Raw genomic sequence first — 20343 nt, 5'->3', positions numbered from 1 at the left:
GGACTGCACTGAAATTAAAAACATCTGCTCACAGAAGGGCAATGTCAAGAGAATGAGAAGACAAGACACAGACTGGGAGAAAAATTTGCAAAAGACGCATCTGATAAAGAATTGTTATTCAAAATAGGCAAAGAACACTTACAGCTCAACAATAAGAAAACAGTCTCATTTAAAAATGGGCCTAAGGGACTTCCCTGGTGGCACAGTGGTTAAGAATCTGCCTGCCAATGCAGAGAACACGGGTTCAATCCCTGGGCCGGGAAGATCCCACATGCCGCAGAGCAACTAAGCCCGTGCGCCACATCTACTCAGCCTGCACTCTAGAGCCCGTGAGCCACAACTACTGAGCCCACGTCCTGCAACTACTAAAGCCCACGTGCCTAGAGCCTGTGCTCCACAACAAGAGAAGCCACCGCAATGAGAAGCCCACACACTGCAACGAAGAGTAGCCCCCGCTTGCCACACCTAGAGTAAAGCTTGTTCATAGCAATAAACACCCAAACGCAGCCAGAAAAAAAAAAAGGACCAAAGACCTTAATAGATACCTTACCAAAGAAGATATACAGATGGCAAATAAGCATATGAAAAGATGTTCCCATTATATGTCATCATGGAAATGCATATTAAAACAATGAGATACTACTACGCACCTATTGGAGTGGCCAAAATCCAGAACACTAAGAAGACCAAATGCTGGAGACGATGTGGAATAACAAGAACTCTCATTCACTGACGGTGGGAAGGGAAAATGGTACAGCTACTTTGGAAGATGGTGTGACAGTTTTTTGTAAAACTAAAAATACTCTTACCAGACAATCCAGCAGACAATCCAGCGGTTGTGTTCCTCGGTATTTACCTAAAGGAGTTAAAAACATGTCTACACAAAAATCTGCATATGAATGTTTACAGCAGTTTTATTCATAATTGCCAAAACTTGGAAGAAACTCCGATGTCCATCAGTAGGTGAAGGGATAAATAAACTGTGCTACATCCAGACAATGGGATAGTATGCAGTGTCCAAAAGAAATGAATTAGTAAGACTTGTAAAGGCATGGAGGAACCTTAAATGCACACTACCATGTGAAAGAAGCCAATCTGAAAAGTCTATATACTGTATGATTCCAAGCATATGGCATTCTGGAAAAGGCAAAACTGTGGAGACAGTAAAAAGATGTGTTGCCAGGGGTTGGGGAGTGAGGGGAGGAATAAGTAGGCGGAAAATAGAGGATTTTTAGGGTAGTGAAACACTCTGATACTATAATAATGGACACAAGTTCCTATACATTTGTCCAAACCCACAGAATGTAGAGTTCCAAGAGTGAATCATAATATAAACTACAGACTGTGGATGATGATGATGTGTCAGTGTAGGTCCATCAGCTGTAACAAACACACCACTCTGCAGGGGACATTGATAATGGGGCACGCTATGCATGTATGGGGGCAGGGAGTATATGGGAAATCTCTGTATATCCCCCTCAACTTTGCTGTGAACTTAAAACTACTCTACAAAAATAAAGTCTTAATAACATGTGAACGAGTGTTATCTAAATACCCAGCATCACAGAAAAGTCTGCCTTCTTGTAAGAGGACTCTTTCAGTTGCAAGTTAACAAAACTCGAATGAATCTAGCTTTGGTAAAAGAGGTTTAACATGTTGATTTACCTGGGAAGGCCAGGGGTGAGGCCAATTAGAGACATGATTGGACCCAGAGACTCAAACTTGTCATCAGACCTCAATTTCTCTTCTCTTTCACTGTTCCTTGGGAAGACAGACAATATGATCTCTAACCCCCTCACATTACCCACTTTCACAACTTTAGCAGAAAGATAAACATCTTTCTCACATTGACCGTACATGAAGTACTGGAGAGGAAAGACTACCCTTGGACCAATCCCTGTTGCTAGGTGGATGTGGTACAACATGGTAACCTGACTGGTCAGGCCTGGGTCATGTGATTTCCTCATCCCTCGGTTCATTATATTTCCTAAGTTATTTAAGGTCATGCTGATTATTAAACCATGTAACTATTAAACAAAAAGACTTTTGCAAATTCTCAGAACCATAAGAAAATAAGTGAGAACATTAACTAGTAGAACTGCTGGGTGTCTTTTTATTTCCTCTTCTTTATATTTCTACCTAGCCTTTGCCTCTTCCAATCCCCAAATTACCTAGAAGACTGGGCTACCTTGCTGGGATCATAATTTTGTCCTGTATTCCTGTGGAATGAACACAAAGTCCCTTGGACCTCAGCTCTGATCTCTGCACTCCTGGCTACAGCCCTGTGAGATGCCACACTTTCAGGTGGTTGCCAGAGTCCCCCTTGTGGTGAGCACACTTCTAAGATGTGATTCCCATCTCCTGGTGTTCATGCACTTGTGTAATTCCCACCTTTGGACTATAAGCTGGACCTAGTGACTCATTTGTAATAAAGAGAATACAGTGAAGTGATAGAATGTTATGATCACCAGGGCACAGGATATGAGGGACCGGAGGTCAACTATCCAAAAGTCAGCTGTTCAAACCAGTTGGGGGAAGCACAGACTCCTTATGCAATCTGAGGCAGAATGACCCTGCACTCCTTTTCTACCTGAGGGGTTAATCCTCTAGATTTCCACCTCCACAATCCCTGTCATCACACAGGGTGATGAGGAGGTGACCAGCAGTGATTCCGATCCTAGGTAGGATGAGCAGGAGGTCTGGTCTGCAAGGAGGACAGGAAGTGAAGAAACAAGGGCTCCCAAATCTAACACCCAGTGACCCAAACACTTCCCTAGGCCAGACCCCATGGCTAGAAAGATGAGGAGGGTAACAATCTCCAATCTCCCTGTGCTGCCCCCTCTGGCCCAGTTCTCCCTTTCTCTAACTCACAGTAATGTCCCAAGAGCCCACAGAGGTGACACTAAATATATCTCTGCTCATCTCCAGAACAGACCACCATGGCCACACACTCCTGGGAAGTCCTATTCTCTCGATATGTATTAATTCAGTATGTGCAGCAGAAACCCAAATAACAGTGGTCTCACAGGATGGAAGCTTGTGTGTGGCTCCCATGACAGTGAGACAGGCAGTTCCAGCGCTGCTAGGGTGGCTTTGCACCACGAGGATGTCCAAGCGTCCATGTCTCCTTGACCTTTGTTTTCTGCTGTCCCTGGGATGTTGCCCTTATTAGCATGACCCAACATACCTAAGACCATGTCATTGGTCCATGAGCAACCAGGGAAAGCAGGAGACAAGGGAAAGTCTCATTGTGTATCTCCATCAGAGCTCTTGGGTGACCAAGTGGATCGTCAGTGAGCAGTAATATTTTGAAAGGAATCTTTTTCTGAGCAGTAAGTTTCAATAGTGGGATGAAAGTATTTAGTCCACCATTCTGTAAACAGATGTGCTCTCATCTAGGCTTTGTTGTTCTATTTACAGATCACAGGCAGAGTAGATTTAGCATAAACCTTAAAGGACCTGGGATTTGAGGAGTGGTAAATAAGCACTGGCTTCAAGTTTAAGTCACCAGCTGCATTAGCCCCTAACAAGAGAGTCAGCCTCGCCTTTGAAGTTTTGAAGCCAGGCATTGACTTCTCCTCTCTAGCTCTGAAAGTCCTAGATAGCATCTTCTTCCAATAGAAGGCTGTTTCATCTATATTGAAAATTTGTTATTTACTGTAGCCACCTTCATTAATGGTCTTAGCTAGACCTTCTGGATAACTTGCTGCAGCTTCTCCGTCAGCACGTGCTGCTTCACCTTGCATTTTCATGTTACAGAGATGGCTTCTTTCCTTAAACCTCATGAACCAACCTCTGCTAGTTTCAAACTTTTCTTCTGCAGCTTCCTCACCTTCTCGGCCTTCATAGAATGGAAGAGAGTTAGGGCCTTACTGTGGTTTAGAATTTGGCTGAAGAGAATGTTGTGGTTGGTTTGATCTTCTATTCAGAGCACTAAAACTTTCTCCATATCAGCGATAAGATGGTTTTGCATTCTTACCATTCGTGTGTTCCCTGGAGTAGCACTATTTATTTTCTTCAAGGACTGTTCCTTTGCTTTCACAACTCGGCTAGACTTCTGTGCCAGAAATATAAAATTACGAAAATGGATGAATGTGTTTTCTTTTGTTTTCTTCCAAGTGTACAGGTTTATTGAGGGCATGGGGGTCTACAGGACAGCCCCAGGTGCCTGTGGAGAAGGCCTGCCATCGGCCAAGAGGGCCGCGGCCCCCAGGGCAGCCGGGGATGGGGTCTCCAAAACCTGGGCTTACTTGAAAGTGTGACTCTCCGCTCCACCGCGCCCAAAGCCTTTGGGGCCGAACATGGCCCCGTAGCAGGGTTGGTTGCAATAGAGCTTGCCTTCATGCTCAGTGTGTCCCCTCTCCCCGAGGTCAGCATCTTTCCACATTTCTCACACTTCAGGCAAGGCCATGCCAGTCCTTCCCCAGGAGGTCACCCGCTCAGCCAAGTACACCTCCTTGTCGCACTTCGGGCACTTGGGCACCGTGGCGCCGGGTCCGGGGCGGGTGGCTGGGCAGAAGCACACAGGAGCGCGGGACTTGGAAAATGAATACGTTTAAATTCAATTTATAATAGCATCAGGATAAAATATTTAGGTATCAATTTAAAGAAAGTGCACCACATAAGTACACTGAAATTATATAGTTTTGCTTAGAGTTTCAGTCTCTTTGGTAAAGTATTCCTTCTGTTCATTCATAGTATTCCTGAGCTCGTTATACTGCCTTTCTGATTTTCCTTGTAGATTGTTGCGTTTCCTCGTGAGCTATTTGAATTCTCTATCACTTATGTCACAGTATTCCATGACCTTAAGTTTGGTTTCTGGAGAACTGTCCTTTACTTTTTGTGATGCGGTGTTACTGTGGTTCTTCGTGTGCTTGCTGTGCTGTCCCTCTGCCAGCACTGGTGAAGTGGGGAGCACTTTTCTGCTTGATTCTAACCATTCAACAAATTAGAGAGCAGAGGCTTTTCTCTTCTCTTCCTGGAGGTGGCGCTACAGCACAGGTTTGGGGTTCTCCTACCTGTGTTACCTGCTTGGGAGAGTTGGCACTTTCCACCCCCCATCAGGGGTGTGGTCCCGTGCCCTCAGTGCTTCTTGTGCCTCCGGGGATTTTGGTGCCTTGTTGCCTGTGCCACTGGCATCGCTGCCTGGTGACCTGGGATAGTGGGCTCTTCGCTCGTGTCCGGGATCCCCTGAACCACGGGGGACGAGGAGGGGCGTGGGTAGCTGGGGTGGTGCAGGCACCACTGCCATGTCCTGTGCTGTAAGGTTCTCGGCTCTGCTGCTGCCAGTGGGTGGCTGGAGGGGCCAAAGTCATGGGCGTCTCAGGGGCTGGTGGCTGGGGTCCCAGGACCCACTTCTGCTGCTGCCTAGTTACCTGGGGCCCTGGGCACTGCTGAGGCTGGAAGGCTGGATTCCTGTGTCCTGTTGCGGCTGCTACTGGGTGTTCTGGGGCTTCCAGCTCAGTGGCCACAGGTGGAGAACAGGATCGCAGGCTCCGCCTCTGCTCTTCCCTAGGTTCAGCCTCATCTCTGTGTCGCAGTCCACCCACCTTTCCATGCACACTGTGTGGGATTCTCCGGAGTCCTGGTGTGTTGGGCAGAGGCACCTGTGGTGTGTCATGGATGTTTACTGGTTGTGGATGGAAGGGGGGAGAGACAAAGGCAGCTTTTCACTCCTCTGTGTGGCTGATGTCTCTCCTCTAGGTCCCAGTTTTATGTCCAGAATCCACCGATTCTGTTCAGCTGGAGGCCTGGCTCAGCTGCAGCCTGTGGGGCCCTGGGGGGCCTCCCCTGAACCCTGACCCCGAAGTCCTGGGTCAACATCAGGGCCACAAATGAGATCTGAGTCCAGAACCACAGGGCCTTTAATTTCAGGTTTGGAAGTGGCTGGAGGGATCCAGACAGCAGGTCCCTGTCTATTATTAGGTCCACGAAGGGGAAGAAGAGGCAGGACACTGGGCTGTCCTGGGCCCTCGAGACTGGGGAGGAGTGGAGAGGACCCTTGAGGCTTCAAACGGTGGCGGATTTGATGCCTGGGCAGGAGGGGCAAAGCTTGGTGTTCTTGGGTACGGTGTTGGGACGCCTGGGTCCTGTAGGTCTGGGGAGGAGGGAGGTCATTTTCGTGTCTCAGGGAAATGTTAGGAGGACCCCCGGGCCCAGACTCAAGGCTGATCTCCTTGTCCCACTGTGGTCTCCAGGCTCCAGTCCACGTCCTGTCCTCTGCTCTCCTGTCCTCTGCTCTCCACCTCCATGGCCACCAGCTGGGCAGGTCTTTTTCCAAAGGTCTTTAGCCAGTCTTTTTGGCACAGTGGTCCCCGCCGTCTTAGCTCACAGGGAGACGATGTCCAGGCAGCCCCGGGCTGTGAGCTGGGATGGACTCTCCCTTCCTTGAGTCTCCCTGCTGCCCCCCAGCACCATGTGTGTGTGGGGTGGAGTGAGGACTGGGGGTGAGGTTATTTCTCTGAAAGAGAGGAATTCCTTTAACCACCTCCCCTCTCTCCTTTTCTCTTTTCTTTCTTCCAGGTGTATCTGAGTTATACCATACCTGTAAGGACAGGAAAACACCTAAAACATAAGCATAGTTTACCAGCAAAATATAGAGCTGACACCTGTGTACTTATCATCCAGGTGAAAAACAGAGCCTCTAGAAGCGCCCAGGCCAGAAGCCCCTGTGCCTCTCCCCACACAGACCCCACCCTCCCCACACACGTGTCCACTGAGTGACCCGCCCTGCCCCTCTCCTCTCGCGTTCCTCCCCCTCCACTCCTGTTGGCCTCCATCCCCTAATGTCACTGTTTCCTTCCTCTCCTCCCTTCTCCAGGAGCATCCCCATCTTCATAGGCAGATACTTTAGGGGATCTCCTCCCCCTCTCCCTCCCCCCTCCCCCTCTACTACCCCATTCTAGGGATGGAGGTTCCAGAGTTGATTCCCTGGAGAAAGAGTCTATAACCCTGTCAGCAGCTGGAAGAAGTGACAGGGACTTGGGGTTCAAGGTCCCACCCCTGGAGACTGAGGACACCCAGTGTGTTTGTGGGGTCCACCCTGGACCTGGGAACCAGCTGTTAATGGCCTTGAAATCTGATCCTCCCTGAGGCCAAAGTCCTTGGTGGTTTGATGGGGAGATAAAGGTCCGTGTCAGCATGTATTCTGGGTAACAGTTCAGACTTTGAACTTGACACTGGATGAACTTCAACTTGTGTGCGCAGCACTGACCCACTGCTAGGAGCCCAAGGAAACCCTGGGCAGGTCTTTTGTAACGGGGTCAAAGGGGAGCTCAGGTCTCCTGTCATCAGCAACTGTGGCCACACGGAGGCGCCACCACTCCGCCCTCTCCTATTCAGCACAAGGAAGGGAGAGGATGGGCTGTGGTCTGAGTCCGACAGAGATGGCTGCCCTGGAGGCTGGTCAGCAATGGGGGGATGAAGATGCTGCCTGAGAAGCTCTGCGGTCGGGCTCGGGGATGGGGCGGGGGTTAGAGGGGAGGAGAGCCCTGCCTTGTGTCTGAGGTCTCCATCTTTCCTCTCCACAGCCCGTCTCTCCAGCTCATTGATGAAAACACTCTGGAAAACTCAAAGTTGATAATTATTTCACTCTCTGTTCGTTTCTGGCATATATTAATTTTTTTTTCATTTTAGTGTAGTTTGAGATTCACAAAAAAAGTAGCAAAGTTATTAAGGGTTCCTGTAAATCCCACGCTCAGTCTCTCTGTGGTAATATATCACCATCATACATTTGTCACAGCTAATGAAGCAATACTGATACATTAGTACTAAACTCCAGAATTTATTTGGACTTCATTAGTTTTTCCCTTTCCTGATCTACGATCCTATCAAAGACACATTGTGTTAAGTCCCAATCATGTCTCCTTCAGGCTCCTGTGGCTGTGACAGTCTCGCAGAGGTCCCTTGTGTTTGATGACTTTGATGTTTTTGAGTACTGCTCAGGGATACTGTAGAATGTCCATCTATTCAAGTTGGTTGACTGGGGCAAAGAATTTTGGAGAAGAAGACCACAGAGATGAAGTGACATTCTCCACACAGCAAGGGTGTATACTCTCCACTTGATTATCAGTAATAAGTTCACCTTATCACCCGGCTCAGGTACATTTCCCAGGTTTCTCCTTGTGAACTTTTATTTTTACTTCCCTACTTTCCATACTGTAGTCTTTCGAAGGAAGTTACTATGTGCAGCCCACACTTGAGGGGCGTTCTTCTATAAACATTGGTGTGCAGAGGTTTGTGCATATATAAGTTTTCAAATGAGTTGCATGAGGACTAGAGTGCTCAGTAGACTGGATGGAGGGTCTATGTGTAGCTTTATAAGAAACTGCTGACCATCATTTCTAGGGGCTGTGCTGCTTCCTATTGCTGCCCCAGTGAGTGAGGGTTTCTGTCGCTCCACATCCTGGACAGCACTTGGTATCACCAGTTTTTGGATTCTAGCTATTCTAATAGGTGTGATGATACATCATTTTTTAAAATTTACATTTCCTAATAATATATGATGTTGAGCACCTTTTCATATGCAGTCCCATTGATAGATCTTCTTGAAGAGGTGTCTGTTCAGACTTTCCTTCGTTGTTTTTTTTTTTTTTTTTTTTCTTTTTTTTGCGGTACGCGGGCCTCTCACCGTTGTGGCCTCTCCCACTGCGGAGCACAGGCTCCGGATGAGCAGGCCCAGTGGCCATGGCTCACGGGCCCAGCCGCTCCGTGGCACGTGGGATCCTCCCGGACCGGGGCACGAACCCGTGTCCCCTGCATCGGCAGGGGGACACTCAACCACTGCGCCACCTGGGAAGCCCTTTCCTTCGTTTTTAAATTGTTTTCATATTATTGAGTTTAAGTGTTCTATGTATATTCTAAAACAAGTCCTTCATCAGATATGTGAATTTACAAATAATTTCTCCCAGTCTCTGGTCTGAGCTCTTTTACTGGCATAACAGTATTCATTAATGCATAGATATATTTGGGGAGAAGAAAAAAGAGAAATTGCCAAATGCAGTGGTTTCTAAGTAGAGGACTTGGGCAAATGGGGGATGAGAGGGAGAACATGAATTATTTATTTTGTGTACCCTTGAGTACCCTTCTATGTAGGTAAATATGCTTTCAAAAATTACATTCAAATCCCTTGCACTTGTAAAACACCTGACAGATCCTCTTCAGATCCTGCATTAGGACACACATTCTCTACTTTGGCACCCAAAGTCTTTTAACTGAGCTATTCTGCCCCAGAAATTCCATTACTAGAAAAGATGGGCTGGATTGTAGGGAGAATTCTGCTCGCTGAAAATGCCATGTAAAATATAAAAACCATCTTAAAAGCATCAAAGAGGTGACAAGGTCTTAATATGTAACCACACTGAAAAAAGAAGGGAAAAATCCTACTTGGCCTCCAAAGAAAACACAGTCCTGAGAAAAGGAGAAAAGGCTGTGTGAGTTCACTGCCCAGAGCTCAGGCACGGAGCCCAGCACGTCCTGCTCTGTGCCCACAGCTCTTCACTCTTTCTGCCCACTTGCCTTCCTTTTAAAAATTTAAACAAAGCTTTTTAATTCTTATTATGATGTATATGTGTAACGTATAATATAGGATATAATTGATGTTCACTGTAAAACAAGTAATACAGTGTTGAAAGTGATAAATGACAAAGTAAAAAGAATGTAACCCTCACATTTGGAGATATTTTGTTGCATTTTTCTTTAGTTTCTTATACATCGTCCTGTTGTTGCCCAAGAGCTGGAAATTTCTCTAAGCTGATCAGCCCAGACCTCAGTGGCCCCCACCCTGAACTCTCCAGATGCCATTTCCCAGTCAGCTCACTCTCACACCCCTGAGAGGGCTATTTCTCATTTCCTCCTTTCCCCTCAGACCCCTCCACCCATCCCCCACTCCCTGTTCTTAATGGTGAGCTTTTTTTTTTCAATCAGGAAAAAGAAAGGACTCAGGTGACAATTACATCCTCCTCCTGCACTATTCCCACATCTGCACCTGTATCTCACCTTCCCACCAGTGATTATGGATGGTCCCCTCCTGTCTAAGGCTGCCCCTCAGCGTGGGTACAGGATCCGACTCCATCCTCCCCTGTGTCATCAGTTTCCCACTCTCTACTGCTCCTTCATCCCTGCCTACAAACATGCTGCAATTCCTCCCATTAAAATTAATCAAACAAAACTAAATAAATTAAAACAAAATTCTCCCATAAACATCCACCACTCTGTGTACAGTTTCCTTCCAACTACTGCTCCATTTCTATGACTCTTCTTAACACAACAATTCCTAAGGCCAAAGGCCATTCTCTCATCTACTAGGTTGTCTTTTTATTTTTAGCTAATGGATATATGCACATAGTTTTAAAAAGTAAAATACTTCTACAAGATTTGATATCTAGACCGATGTCCCCAATCTACCATGTCCCCCGTCTCTTGAATCTCAGAGAGAAGCTGTTTTAGTTATTAAGCTGATTCTCTAATTGTTTCTTCTATGTCTCTAAAAAGCATGCTTTTAATACTCCTTTGCTTTCAGTTGTATGTATCATCTTTAGCTAATTGGTTTTTCTTTCACACACCACTGTCTTCCCAAAATAGTTATAATTTATAATTATAAATCTATCAGTTTTGTAATTTTGATTAGCTCGGTGTGCAATATTTGCATTATGATGATGATGGAAATGCCAGTCACAAGTGAGCATTTAGTAGACTATGATTACTTTTCTTGAATGGATATTTAAGATTTTGCTGGAATAAATAATATCTTACTTCTGTTGTACTCATTTTTTTTTTTTTTTTTTGTAGTTTATTGGCCTGCTTTGGGTCTGCGTTGCTGCGTGTGGGCTTTCTCTAGTTGCAGCGAGCGGGGCTACCCTTCGTTGCGGTGTGCGGGCTTCTCATTGCAGTGGCTTCTCTTGTTGCGGAGCATGGGCTCTAGGTGCGCGGGCTTCAGTAGTTGCACCAGGTGGGCTCAGTAGTTCTGGTTCACGGGCTCTAGAGCACAGGGTCAGTAGTTGTGCCACACGGGCTTAGTTGCTCCACAGCACGTGGGATCTTCCTGGACCAGGGCTCAAACCCTTGTCCCCTGCACTGGCAGGCGGATTCTTAACCACTTCGCCACCAGGGAAGCCCCATATTGGACTCATTTTAAATCATTCTAAAACTCTGTGCAGAATCTAACTCTTTCTGAATACATTCAAGCACATTGGATATTCCACCAACTTCACCTCTTTGCAGACTCTCCCACAGCCCTCCGTGCTGCCACACGGAGACTGGTTCCCTGCACACCTGGGGCAGGGCTGACATCCCGGATCTCCTTCGCCTCATTCTGGGCAGCCCTCTGCCTCTCTCTCCTACTGTATAATTTTACAAGGCTTCCCTGTTGCCTGGACCCCATGTTTCCCTGTAGTTGGTTTTCTCCATCATTTCCCCCGCACTTTGTCTAACAGTATCCTGAAGAAGGGAACATGGAAAGGAAAACATTGTAACTCTGAAATGTCTTAGGCTACCCTAGGACTTACTCTCATCTTGACTCAATCTAGAACTCTGTGTTGGAAATACTGATTTTTTTCCTTAGAATTCGGAAGGCTTTGCTTCACTGTCTTCTAGCCTCCAGGCCCATGTTTTTTGCCTCTTGAAGTTTTCAAGGTCTCGCTTCTTTTCCATCCTTTCTGCAATTTCACTGTGATGTTTCTTAGAGTCGGTCTGTTTTCATCTACTGCAGTAAGAGTTTGCTTAGGCCATTCCAGATGTAAATTTTTGTCTGTAAGCTCCGAGAGATTTTCTTGAAAATAATTTTTTATTATTTCCTACTCTCCCTTATTTTTGACACTTGTATTGCTTACTCGCTGGAATCTCTTGATTGATAGAGGAATATTCTTACAGGTCTTCTCTCCTCCTTGCCATTACTTGTCTATTCCTATTGCTTACTGTGAGTATGTGAGTATGACTGAAATTTTTCAATTCATCTACTGAATTATACATTTCTATGACATTATTTTTCATTTCAAAGAGGCTTTTTGGTGCTATGATTTTATATAATTGTATAGAATTCTGTTTTTGTTTTATATACCCTATATCTTTTACATCTTTCAAATATTATTGATAATAGTGGTAGGGGAGCTGTCAGGTCTCTTGGTTATCTACTTTCATGATATCATGAACTTCTTCCTCTCAGCACTTAGCTCAGTAGTGATTTACATTTATCTTTGTCATTTCTGTCCATCTCCCTCACCACAGTGCCTGTCGCACATCACCCAGGTCCTAACTGTTGTTCATTTTTTCTCCAGTGTCTCCAGATCCTGATTCAAGGTGGCCTTGAAATATACGCTCCTTAACCTCTCTGAGCCTCCCCTTCCGTGTCTCCTCTCTGAGTCTCTCTCTCTGTGTCTGTACAAAGGGATCACATGTTGGGTGCCTCATGGGTTTGCTTTTTTTTTAAATTAACTGATTAATTTATTTATTGGCTGCGCAGGGTCTTCACTGCGGCATGCGGGATCTAGGTCCCTGACCAGGGATAGAACTCGGGCCAGGTGCATTGGGAGCTCGGTGTCTTAGCCTCAGGACCACCAGGGAAAACCCCTCGTGGGTTTGCTTTGAGAATAAATTTGACCCACTATGTAAATCACATGGCATTATTGCTTTAATTCTTATTAAGTGTTCCTCTATTCATAGTCACCATCATTACAACGACTGTAAAATTTAGATTGTTTCCATTTTTTGCTTTTATAAACCACAGTTCAAGAAACACCCTTGAATACGTATTTTTGAGGACATGTGTGATTATCTTCGCAGGATAAATTTCTGAAAGAGAATTTCTATGTCAAAATGTAAACATATTGAAGGCAACCCTCCTACACTGTTGGTGGGAATGTAAGTCGGTACATTCACTAGGGAGAACAGGATGGACGTTCATTAAAAAAGTAAACATACAAGTACCATGTGACCCAGCAATCCCAATCCTGGGCCTAGATCCAGAGAAAACTGTACTTTTAAAAGACACGTGAACTCCAACGATCATGGCAGCACTATGTACAATAGCCAAGACATGGAAGCAACCTAAGTGTATAAGGACAGATGAATGCATAGTGAAGATAAGATACATATACACAATGGAATATTACTCAGCCATAAAAAGGATGAAATAATGCCATTTCCAGCCACAAGAAAGGAAGTGAAACAAGAAAAGACAAGCATCCTATGATATCACTTACAGGTGGAATCTAAAAATGGATACAAATGAACTTCTTTACAAAAGAAAAATAGACTCACAGACTTAGAAAAGAAACTTACGGTTACCAAAAGGGAAAGGTGGTGGGCAGGGGAAAATGAGCAGGTTGAGATGAACATATACACACTACTATTTATAAAATAATCAACAAGGACCCACTGTATAGCACAAGGAACCCTACTCAACACTCTGTAATAACCTATATGGGAAGAGAACCCAAAAAAGGACATATATACGTCTATGCATAAGTGAGTCAAGTTGCTGTACACCTAAAAAAACAAAACACCCCGCAACATTGTAAATTACCTATATACCAATACAAAACAAAAAAATTTTTTAATGTAAATATACTGAAATTGACACGTTTTGCATAGTGACCTTTAAAAGTTTTGTACCAGTTTTCAATCCCATCAATCTTGCTGACAATATATTCTCCCTAAATTCTTGTCAATACTCTCCTCATACTATTATCTTTGCCAAGATGATAGATTTTAATTTATTCCCATTTCTTATTCCACCTTTGCATTTTTCTTTACATTTATTTGTTATATATTTGTTTGACATTTGCATTTCTTATTTTCCAAATTGTTTTCTAATACACTTTAATTATGTTTTGTTTGGGATTTAGTTATTTTAAAACACTGAATTCAGGAAGGACAAAGCAGCCTCCAACATCAGAAGCCGGTCTGACATTTACCTTAGGCCTCAGTGGTGCCAGAAGCTGGGCTGGTGCTCACCACGCAGCCGTGTTCTTCTCCTGTTGGACATATGTCACCTCACAGAACATCAACATCAGACAAGGACACCTGAGACCATGATACAGTGAGACAAAACAAGACTACAACATCATTTTGTCCAAGCACAGACCAAACAAGGCAGCACTATGCACCTCACAATGTATCACACCTCTCCCTGTGCAGATACCAGCAACCACGGCTTCTTTCCAATTACAGCTGCATCCTCACTCTATAGTCTTTCCTCCTTACAAGGAAGATTCACTGAGATGTCCCGTCATAGAATTGCCCCCACTTCCTGACAACACCCAGTCTAGAGTGAGCCCCTCCTCCATACGCCCTCCTCAAAATCACCCAACCAGAGCCCACATCCTCTATATGTTCTATCTAACACCTCACACTAAGACACCATGGTCCCTGATGGTGTGTCATCTCCCTCGCTGCATCCAGTAATAAATCCAACTTGTTTGTCCACAGATTTTCTCCTGGTGGTCTTTGGATGAAAATCATTGCTACCTGTTTGTCAATTTTTTTGTCTTTGAGTTTGATAAGGGCATGCATTAGTATCTTTGTGAATGTCTGGTTGACATAGAGAAAATTTATGATTTTTTAGTGGTTTTTCATCTTTGGGTCATACAACTCTTCATTCCCCAAATGTAAAAAATTCGTGTATTTTTTTTTCTAGGAGAGAGGGATCCAAGGGTGAAGGGAAACAGAATTGATTGAATGTGGGGGGAACGAATAGCAGGAACAGTCAGGAAAGAATTCTAAGGTGGTGGATTCTAAGGTTTACATCTCCTGCTTTATAAATTTACAAGTATGTACAGGTCCTACAAGGTATTTGATATATGTTGTGTTCAGTGAATACTTTCTCTTGGGCTAAGTGAAGACTTCAGTGTCTGCTTATATTTACCAGGTTAATGAAAAGAACAACAAGAGCTCAAGGTCATAAAGACAAGAATTAGCTCCAGCGATGGGCAGTTTTGAACACATATGACCTTAAGGTGATAAACCACAGTGTCCTTAATGTCTGAACACTCTAGTTGTTAAAATACATGTTAATGAAACTTTCTGCGCATGCTGCATTTTAAGGATATATCTAAGACCCACATAGACAAATCCATGATTTCCATATGAAGGTCATTTTAATATGCATCAACCTATGAGTCACACAGTATCTTTTGGGGGGAAGAGACTGGAAATTAAGAACATTATAGATATGCAATGCCCAGTAGGCTAGCTACTAGCCACATATGGCTATTTAAACTAAATAACATTAAGGTGCTCAGCACAATAGCCACTTCTGAGGTGCTAAATGGCGACCTGTAGCTAGTGGCTACCTGATTTTGACAGTACAGATATAGAAAAATTCCTTCACCACAGAACATTCTATTGGACAGGACTGCTCTTCATGCTTTCTGGGCCTCAAGTCAGATATACTGGACCCATGAAAGGGCCAATATTGTTTCTCTTAGAGACGATGTCAGATTTCTCTCTGGGATATGAATACATACTTAGCTGGTGTGTAACAAAACCAAACTAGGTTATGAGTGGGTATGGTGCCTTCAGGCACAAACGGTTTCCAGATTCAAAGGGGAAATACCTGTCCCCCTACCTCCCTTCCCAGACTGAGGACACTCTCTGGGATCACTTTCCAAGGGGTGAGTTCTCTCCTAGAGGACCCCAGGGGCAGGGCCCTCAGCTAAGTGTGGGGAGGCAGGGAGTCCAGCTCAGGGAGAGGGATTCTCCAAAACGAAGAGGAGGCAAAGGCAAGGTTCAGTTAGGAGAGTTTCCCAGGTTTATTCGAACAGCAGTTCTCAGAGTGTGATCTGTGGAACGCTTGAAGTCACTGAGACCCTTTCATAAGATCCATGAGGTGAAACCTACTTTCATAGCATTACTAAGATATTATTTGACTTTCCACTATGTTGACATTTGCTTTGAGGTATAACTTAGCAGTGATGGAGACTACTGTAGCAAACTGAAATATAATGAATTTCACCACAACTTACTTGCAGAAAAAGAAAAGCAGGTTTCCTTTAAAACATTCTGGTTGATGCATTACAAATGTTTATCTTTCCTTAATAAGCTATAATGGAAAAGAAAATGAAAAAGAATGTATATACACATGTATAACTGAATCACTTTGCTGTAGAGCAGAAATTAACACAACATTGTAAATCAACTATACCTCATAAAAAATACTTTAAAAAATACATAAAACTTCTTTTGTTTCCTAAATTATCCTTAAATCCACTTTTTTTTTTTTTTTTTTGGCCATGCCCCACAGCATGTGGGATCTTAGTTCCCTGAACAGGGATTGAACCCTTGAACCCAGGCCATGGCAGTGACAGCTCTGAGTCCTAACCACTGGACGGCCAGGGAACTCCCTTAAATCCACATTCTAAAAGTATCTTCTAAGATGACATGGGAAGTACCCATCAAGCCCTTCTGCTACATTCCAAAGTACTATGTCCCAAGGAAAATAATTTGTGTGACCTGAGCTACCCTCTTCTTCATGGAATACAATGTTTACTTGAAAGAATGAATGACACTGGAAGATCTATATAACTTAGTGAAACAACGTATTACTTTTTTTAAATCTTACGTTAGTACAAGAGACATTCAATGTGCAAAATAGGGTTATGGATTTTAACGTGACAGAATAGGAAACAGTTAATAATATTGTTTCAGGTCCACTTTGAAAATAACCTTTGAGAAACTACCACTTGTGTAGTTTTCGTTTTGTATCAAAGGCTAACATCCATGACTGTCGGAAAAGGTTATTAAAAATACTACTCCTACATATATGTGAGCCTTTTTATTTTCATAGACTTCAATCAAAATAACGGATTCAATGAAGAAGCAAACATGAACATCCAGGGGTCTTCTAATGAGACAGATAAGAAAGAGAGAGACTTGCAAAAATATAAAAATCTGAAAAGCTCCACATTTCCCACTACCGTGTTTATTTTGGGAAGTAGTTATTTTTCATATTAAATCATGGGTTATTAATATTATTCTAAATCAATTAATTAAAATTTTTTGAACTCTATTATTTCTACTTTGGAACGTATCGATAGAAGTATCCACATAAACAAAACTAACTTTGGGGTCGTCACTACTTTGTGAGACTGTATAAATATTCTGACCACAATGTTGTGAAAATCGCTGACTACACAGTCCCTGGGCAAGGACTCAGGGAGACAGTGTGACAAAGAGCTCTGGGTGCAGGAGGGGAAGGATCGGGCAAAGTCCCTGGTCCCGGGACGTGCAGGCTCTCAGGCTCTCAGGCTGTCAGGCGGTCTCTGGGGCCGGGACGCTCCGTGGTGGGGAATCCCCGTCTCCCCGAGTTTCGCTTTCTCTCTCACAACCTGTGTCGGGCCCTGCTGCCTGGACACTCGTGACGCGACCCACTTCTCACTCCCATTGCGTGTCCGGTTTCTGGAGAAGCCAATCAGCGTCCCCGCGGTTCCCGGTTATAAAGTCTCCACCGACCCGCCGCACTCACTTTCTTCCACACCCCGAGGATGCGGGTCATGGCACCGCGAACCCTCCTCCTGCTACTCTCGGGTGCCCTGGCCCTGACCGAGACCTGGGCGGGTGAGTGCGGGGTCGGGAGGGAACGGCCTCTGCGGGTAGGATCGAGGGGACCCCGGGGGTCGGGGGGCAGGACTCGCAGGGAAGGAGCTACGCCGCCGCCCCCAGCCCAGACCCGCCCCCTCACCCCGGTCCTCGCCTGTCCCTCCCTTGCTTCCCGCCCCCTCTTCTCTCCCCCCGAGGTGCCGGCCCTTCTCCGACCTCCACACCTTTTCCGTCTCACGAGCCCCTCGCCCCTCGCCCCCTCCCCCTTCCCGGCCCCGTCACCTCGGACCCGGGGACCCGCGCTGGGAGGAGGGTCGGACCGGGTCTCACCCTTCCCCGCCCCCAGGCTCCCACTCCCTGAGTTATTTCTACACCGGGGTGTCCCGGCCCGGCCTCGGGGAGCCCCGCTTCATCGCCGTCGGCTACGTGGACGACACGCAGTTCGTGCGGTTCGACAGCGACGCCCCGAATCCGAGGACGGAGCCGCGGGCGCAGTGGGTGGAGCAGGAGGGGCCGAAGTATTGGGATCGGAACACGCGGAACATCAAGGGCACCGCACGGGTTTACCGAGAGAACCTGAACACCCTGCGCGGCTACTACAACCAGAGCGAGGCCGGTGAGCGACGCGGGCCCGGGTCCGGGTCACGAACCCCATCCCCAGGGACGGGCCGGCGTCGCCCCGAGTCTCCGGGTCCGAGGATCACCCCAACATTGCGGGACGCCCCCGGTCCCCGACCCGGGAAGAGACCGCGGGGACTTTACCCGGTTTCATTTCAGTTTGGGCTTAATCGCTGCGGCTGGTCGGGGCGGGGTCAGGGTCTCACACCCTCCAGGAGATGTACTGCTGCGACGTGGGGCCGGACGGTTGCCTCCTCCGGGGGTACAGACAGTTCGCCTACGACGGCGCCGATTACATCGCCCTGAACGAGGACCGGCGCTCCTGGACCGCGGCCGACGCGGCGGCTCAGAACACCAAGCGCAAGTGGGAGCGGGCCGGTGAGGCGGAGCATCGCAGAAACTACCTGGAGGTCACCTGCGTGAAGTGGCTCCTCAGATACCTGGAGACCGGGAAGGACACGCTGCAGCGCGCAGGTACCACGGGCCGCGGGGCCTCCCTGGTCTCCCCTCGGGCTGGAGCTCGCTTCCCACAAGGGGAGGAAATGGGGTCCCTGTGGAAACACCGCCCCAACTTCTTGTCGGGAGAGGGAGGAATCCGCCCAGGTTTCCATATTCTGTACAAGACAGTGACTCGCCGGTGGCCTCACTTCTCTGAAAGACAGTGAAGGAATCCAGTCTCTTTGGGGAAGAAGCAGGAAACCATCCCTGAAATAACTGACCAGCGACGCCCTTTGACCCTGACCCCCATCTTGTGAACCATGACTTTCTCTCTCAAGGCCTGTTCTTATCTTGAGAACATCTTAGGAGGCCTGGCTCCAGCTTTTCTGAGTCATTCAGCCTCCACCAAAGTCAGGACCATTGCTCTGTATTCTCCCCTTTACATGGAGCCTCCTACCTTGGCTTTCATCCTTATTCTAGAACTTTCCAAGGACTGGGAGATTTTCCCAGACCTCGGAGTCCAGGCCTGTGTCTGGTGTTTGTGCTTGTTATTTTCAAACCCATTGTGCTGTCCATTCTCAGGATGGTCACATGATGCTGCTTCAGTGGCCCATGAAGGTAACACTAAGTGTGAATTTTCTGATTCTTCCTCCTCAGACCCTCCAAAGACACACGTGACCCATCACCCCATCTCTGACCGTGAGGTCACCCTGAGGTGCTGGGCCCTGGGCTTCTACCCTAAGGAGATCTCACTGACCTGGCAGCGTGATGGGGAGGATCAGACCCAGGACATGGAGCTTGTGGAGACCAGGCCTTCAGGGGACGGAACCTTCCAGAAGTGGGTGGCCCTGCTGGTGCCTTCTGGAGAGGAGCAGAGATACACGTGCCATGTGCAGCACGAGGGGCTTCAGGAGCACCTCACCCTGAGATGGGGTAAGGAGGGACATGGTGGGTGGAGCTTCCTCTCAGATAAAGCAGGAGCCCTTCTGGACACTTTCAGCAAGGTCGGGATTCAAGCCTGAGGTCAGGGCCCCTTCCCTTTCCTCCACAGACCCTCCTCAGCCCACCGTCCCCATCATGGCCCTCATTGTTGGCCTGCTTCTCTCGGTGGTTACTGGAGCCGTGGTGGCTGGAGCTGTGATCTGGAGGAAGAAGCACTCAGGTAAGGAAGGGAGGGAGGGATCTGAGTTTTCTTGTCTCACTGGGGAGTTTCAAGCCCAGGTAGAAGCTTGCCTGCGTTTTTACTGGGCAGTACCATTCAGAAACATTGCTTGCCAGTCTGGAGACTGGCACTTACCCTTTTGTAAAGCACATGTGGAAATGAAAGACCTTTTTTCACCTTCATAATTCCAATTGGGGACCAGATTACCAGCACTTGAAGGTCAGAGAGGGAAGGTCCCTGCTGAGGAGAGACCCCCAGGAGGGCAGAAGTTGATCCAGTCCCCCCACATCTCCTTTCTTCGTGTTCCTGATCCTATCATGGGTTTTGGTCAACAGTTCTGGAAAGTTCTCTGTGGTCCAGGACTAGGGGGTTCCTCTAGGATCTAACAACTCAGTCTTCTCCCTGGCCTCTCATGTGATGTTTTCTTCTTACAGGGGAAAAAGGAGGAAGCTATGCTCAGGCTGCAAGTAAGTGTGGAGGGGGTGTGATTCCTGAGACCCTTGTGAGGGTGCAGACAGGAGGCCATGGGGGGCTCACCCTCCTAAAGCTCCTTCTCTAGTTTCTCTCCTGTGGGTTCTGACCACATCCTGGTT

The 20343-nt window shown here is 46.6% G+C and overlaps 1 protein-coding gene and 1 pseudogene across 2 annotated transcripts in view; both read left to right on the top strand.

Annotated features, from left to right (window-relative positions):
• The window catches only part of LOC309813160 (tripartite motif-containing protein 26-like), a 101633-nt pseudogene that overhangs the window by 64685 nt on the left and 16605 nt on the right, over positions 1 to 20343 (top strand). The gene's annotated exons all lie outside the window — the stretch shown is intronic.
• LOC309813817 (uncharacterized protein) overlaps positions 1 to 20343 on the top strand; it is a gene marked incomplete at its 3' end in the record, with an annotated part of 37673 nt that overhangs the window by 17194 nt on the left and 136 nt on the right. The window contains 7 exon segments of the mRNA XM_082638946.1: positions 17241 to 17461; positions 17464 to 17550; positions 17879 to 18148; positions 18349 to 18624; positions 19246 to 19521; positions 19640 to 19750; positions 20185 to 20217. Coding sequence (XP_082495072.1) covers positions 17241 to 17461; positions 17464 to 17550; positions 17879 to 18148; positions 18349 to 18624; positions 19246 to 19521; positions 19640 to 19750; positions 20185 to 20217 — 1274 coding nt within the window.

The sequence above is a fragment of the Mesoplodon mirus genome (assembly GCF_964341445.2).
Source record: "Mesoplodon mirus genome assembly, chromosome: 12".
Taxonomy (NCBI): domain Eukaryota; kingdom Metazoa; phylum Chordata; class Mammalia; order Artiodactyla; family Ziphiidae; genus Mesoplodon; species Mesoplodon mirus.
The sequence above is the reverse complement of the archived record's forward strand: the minus strand, read 5'-3'. Positions and strand labels throughout refer to the sequence as shown.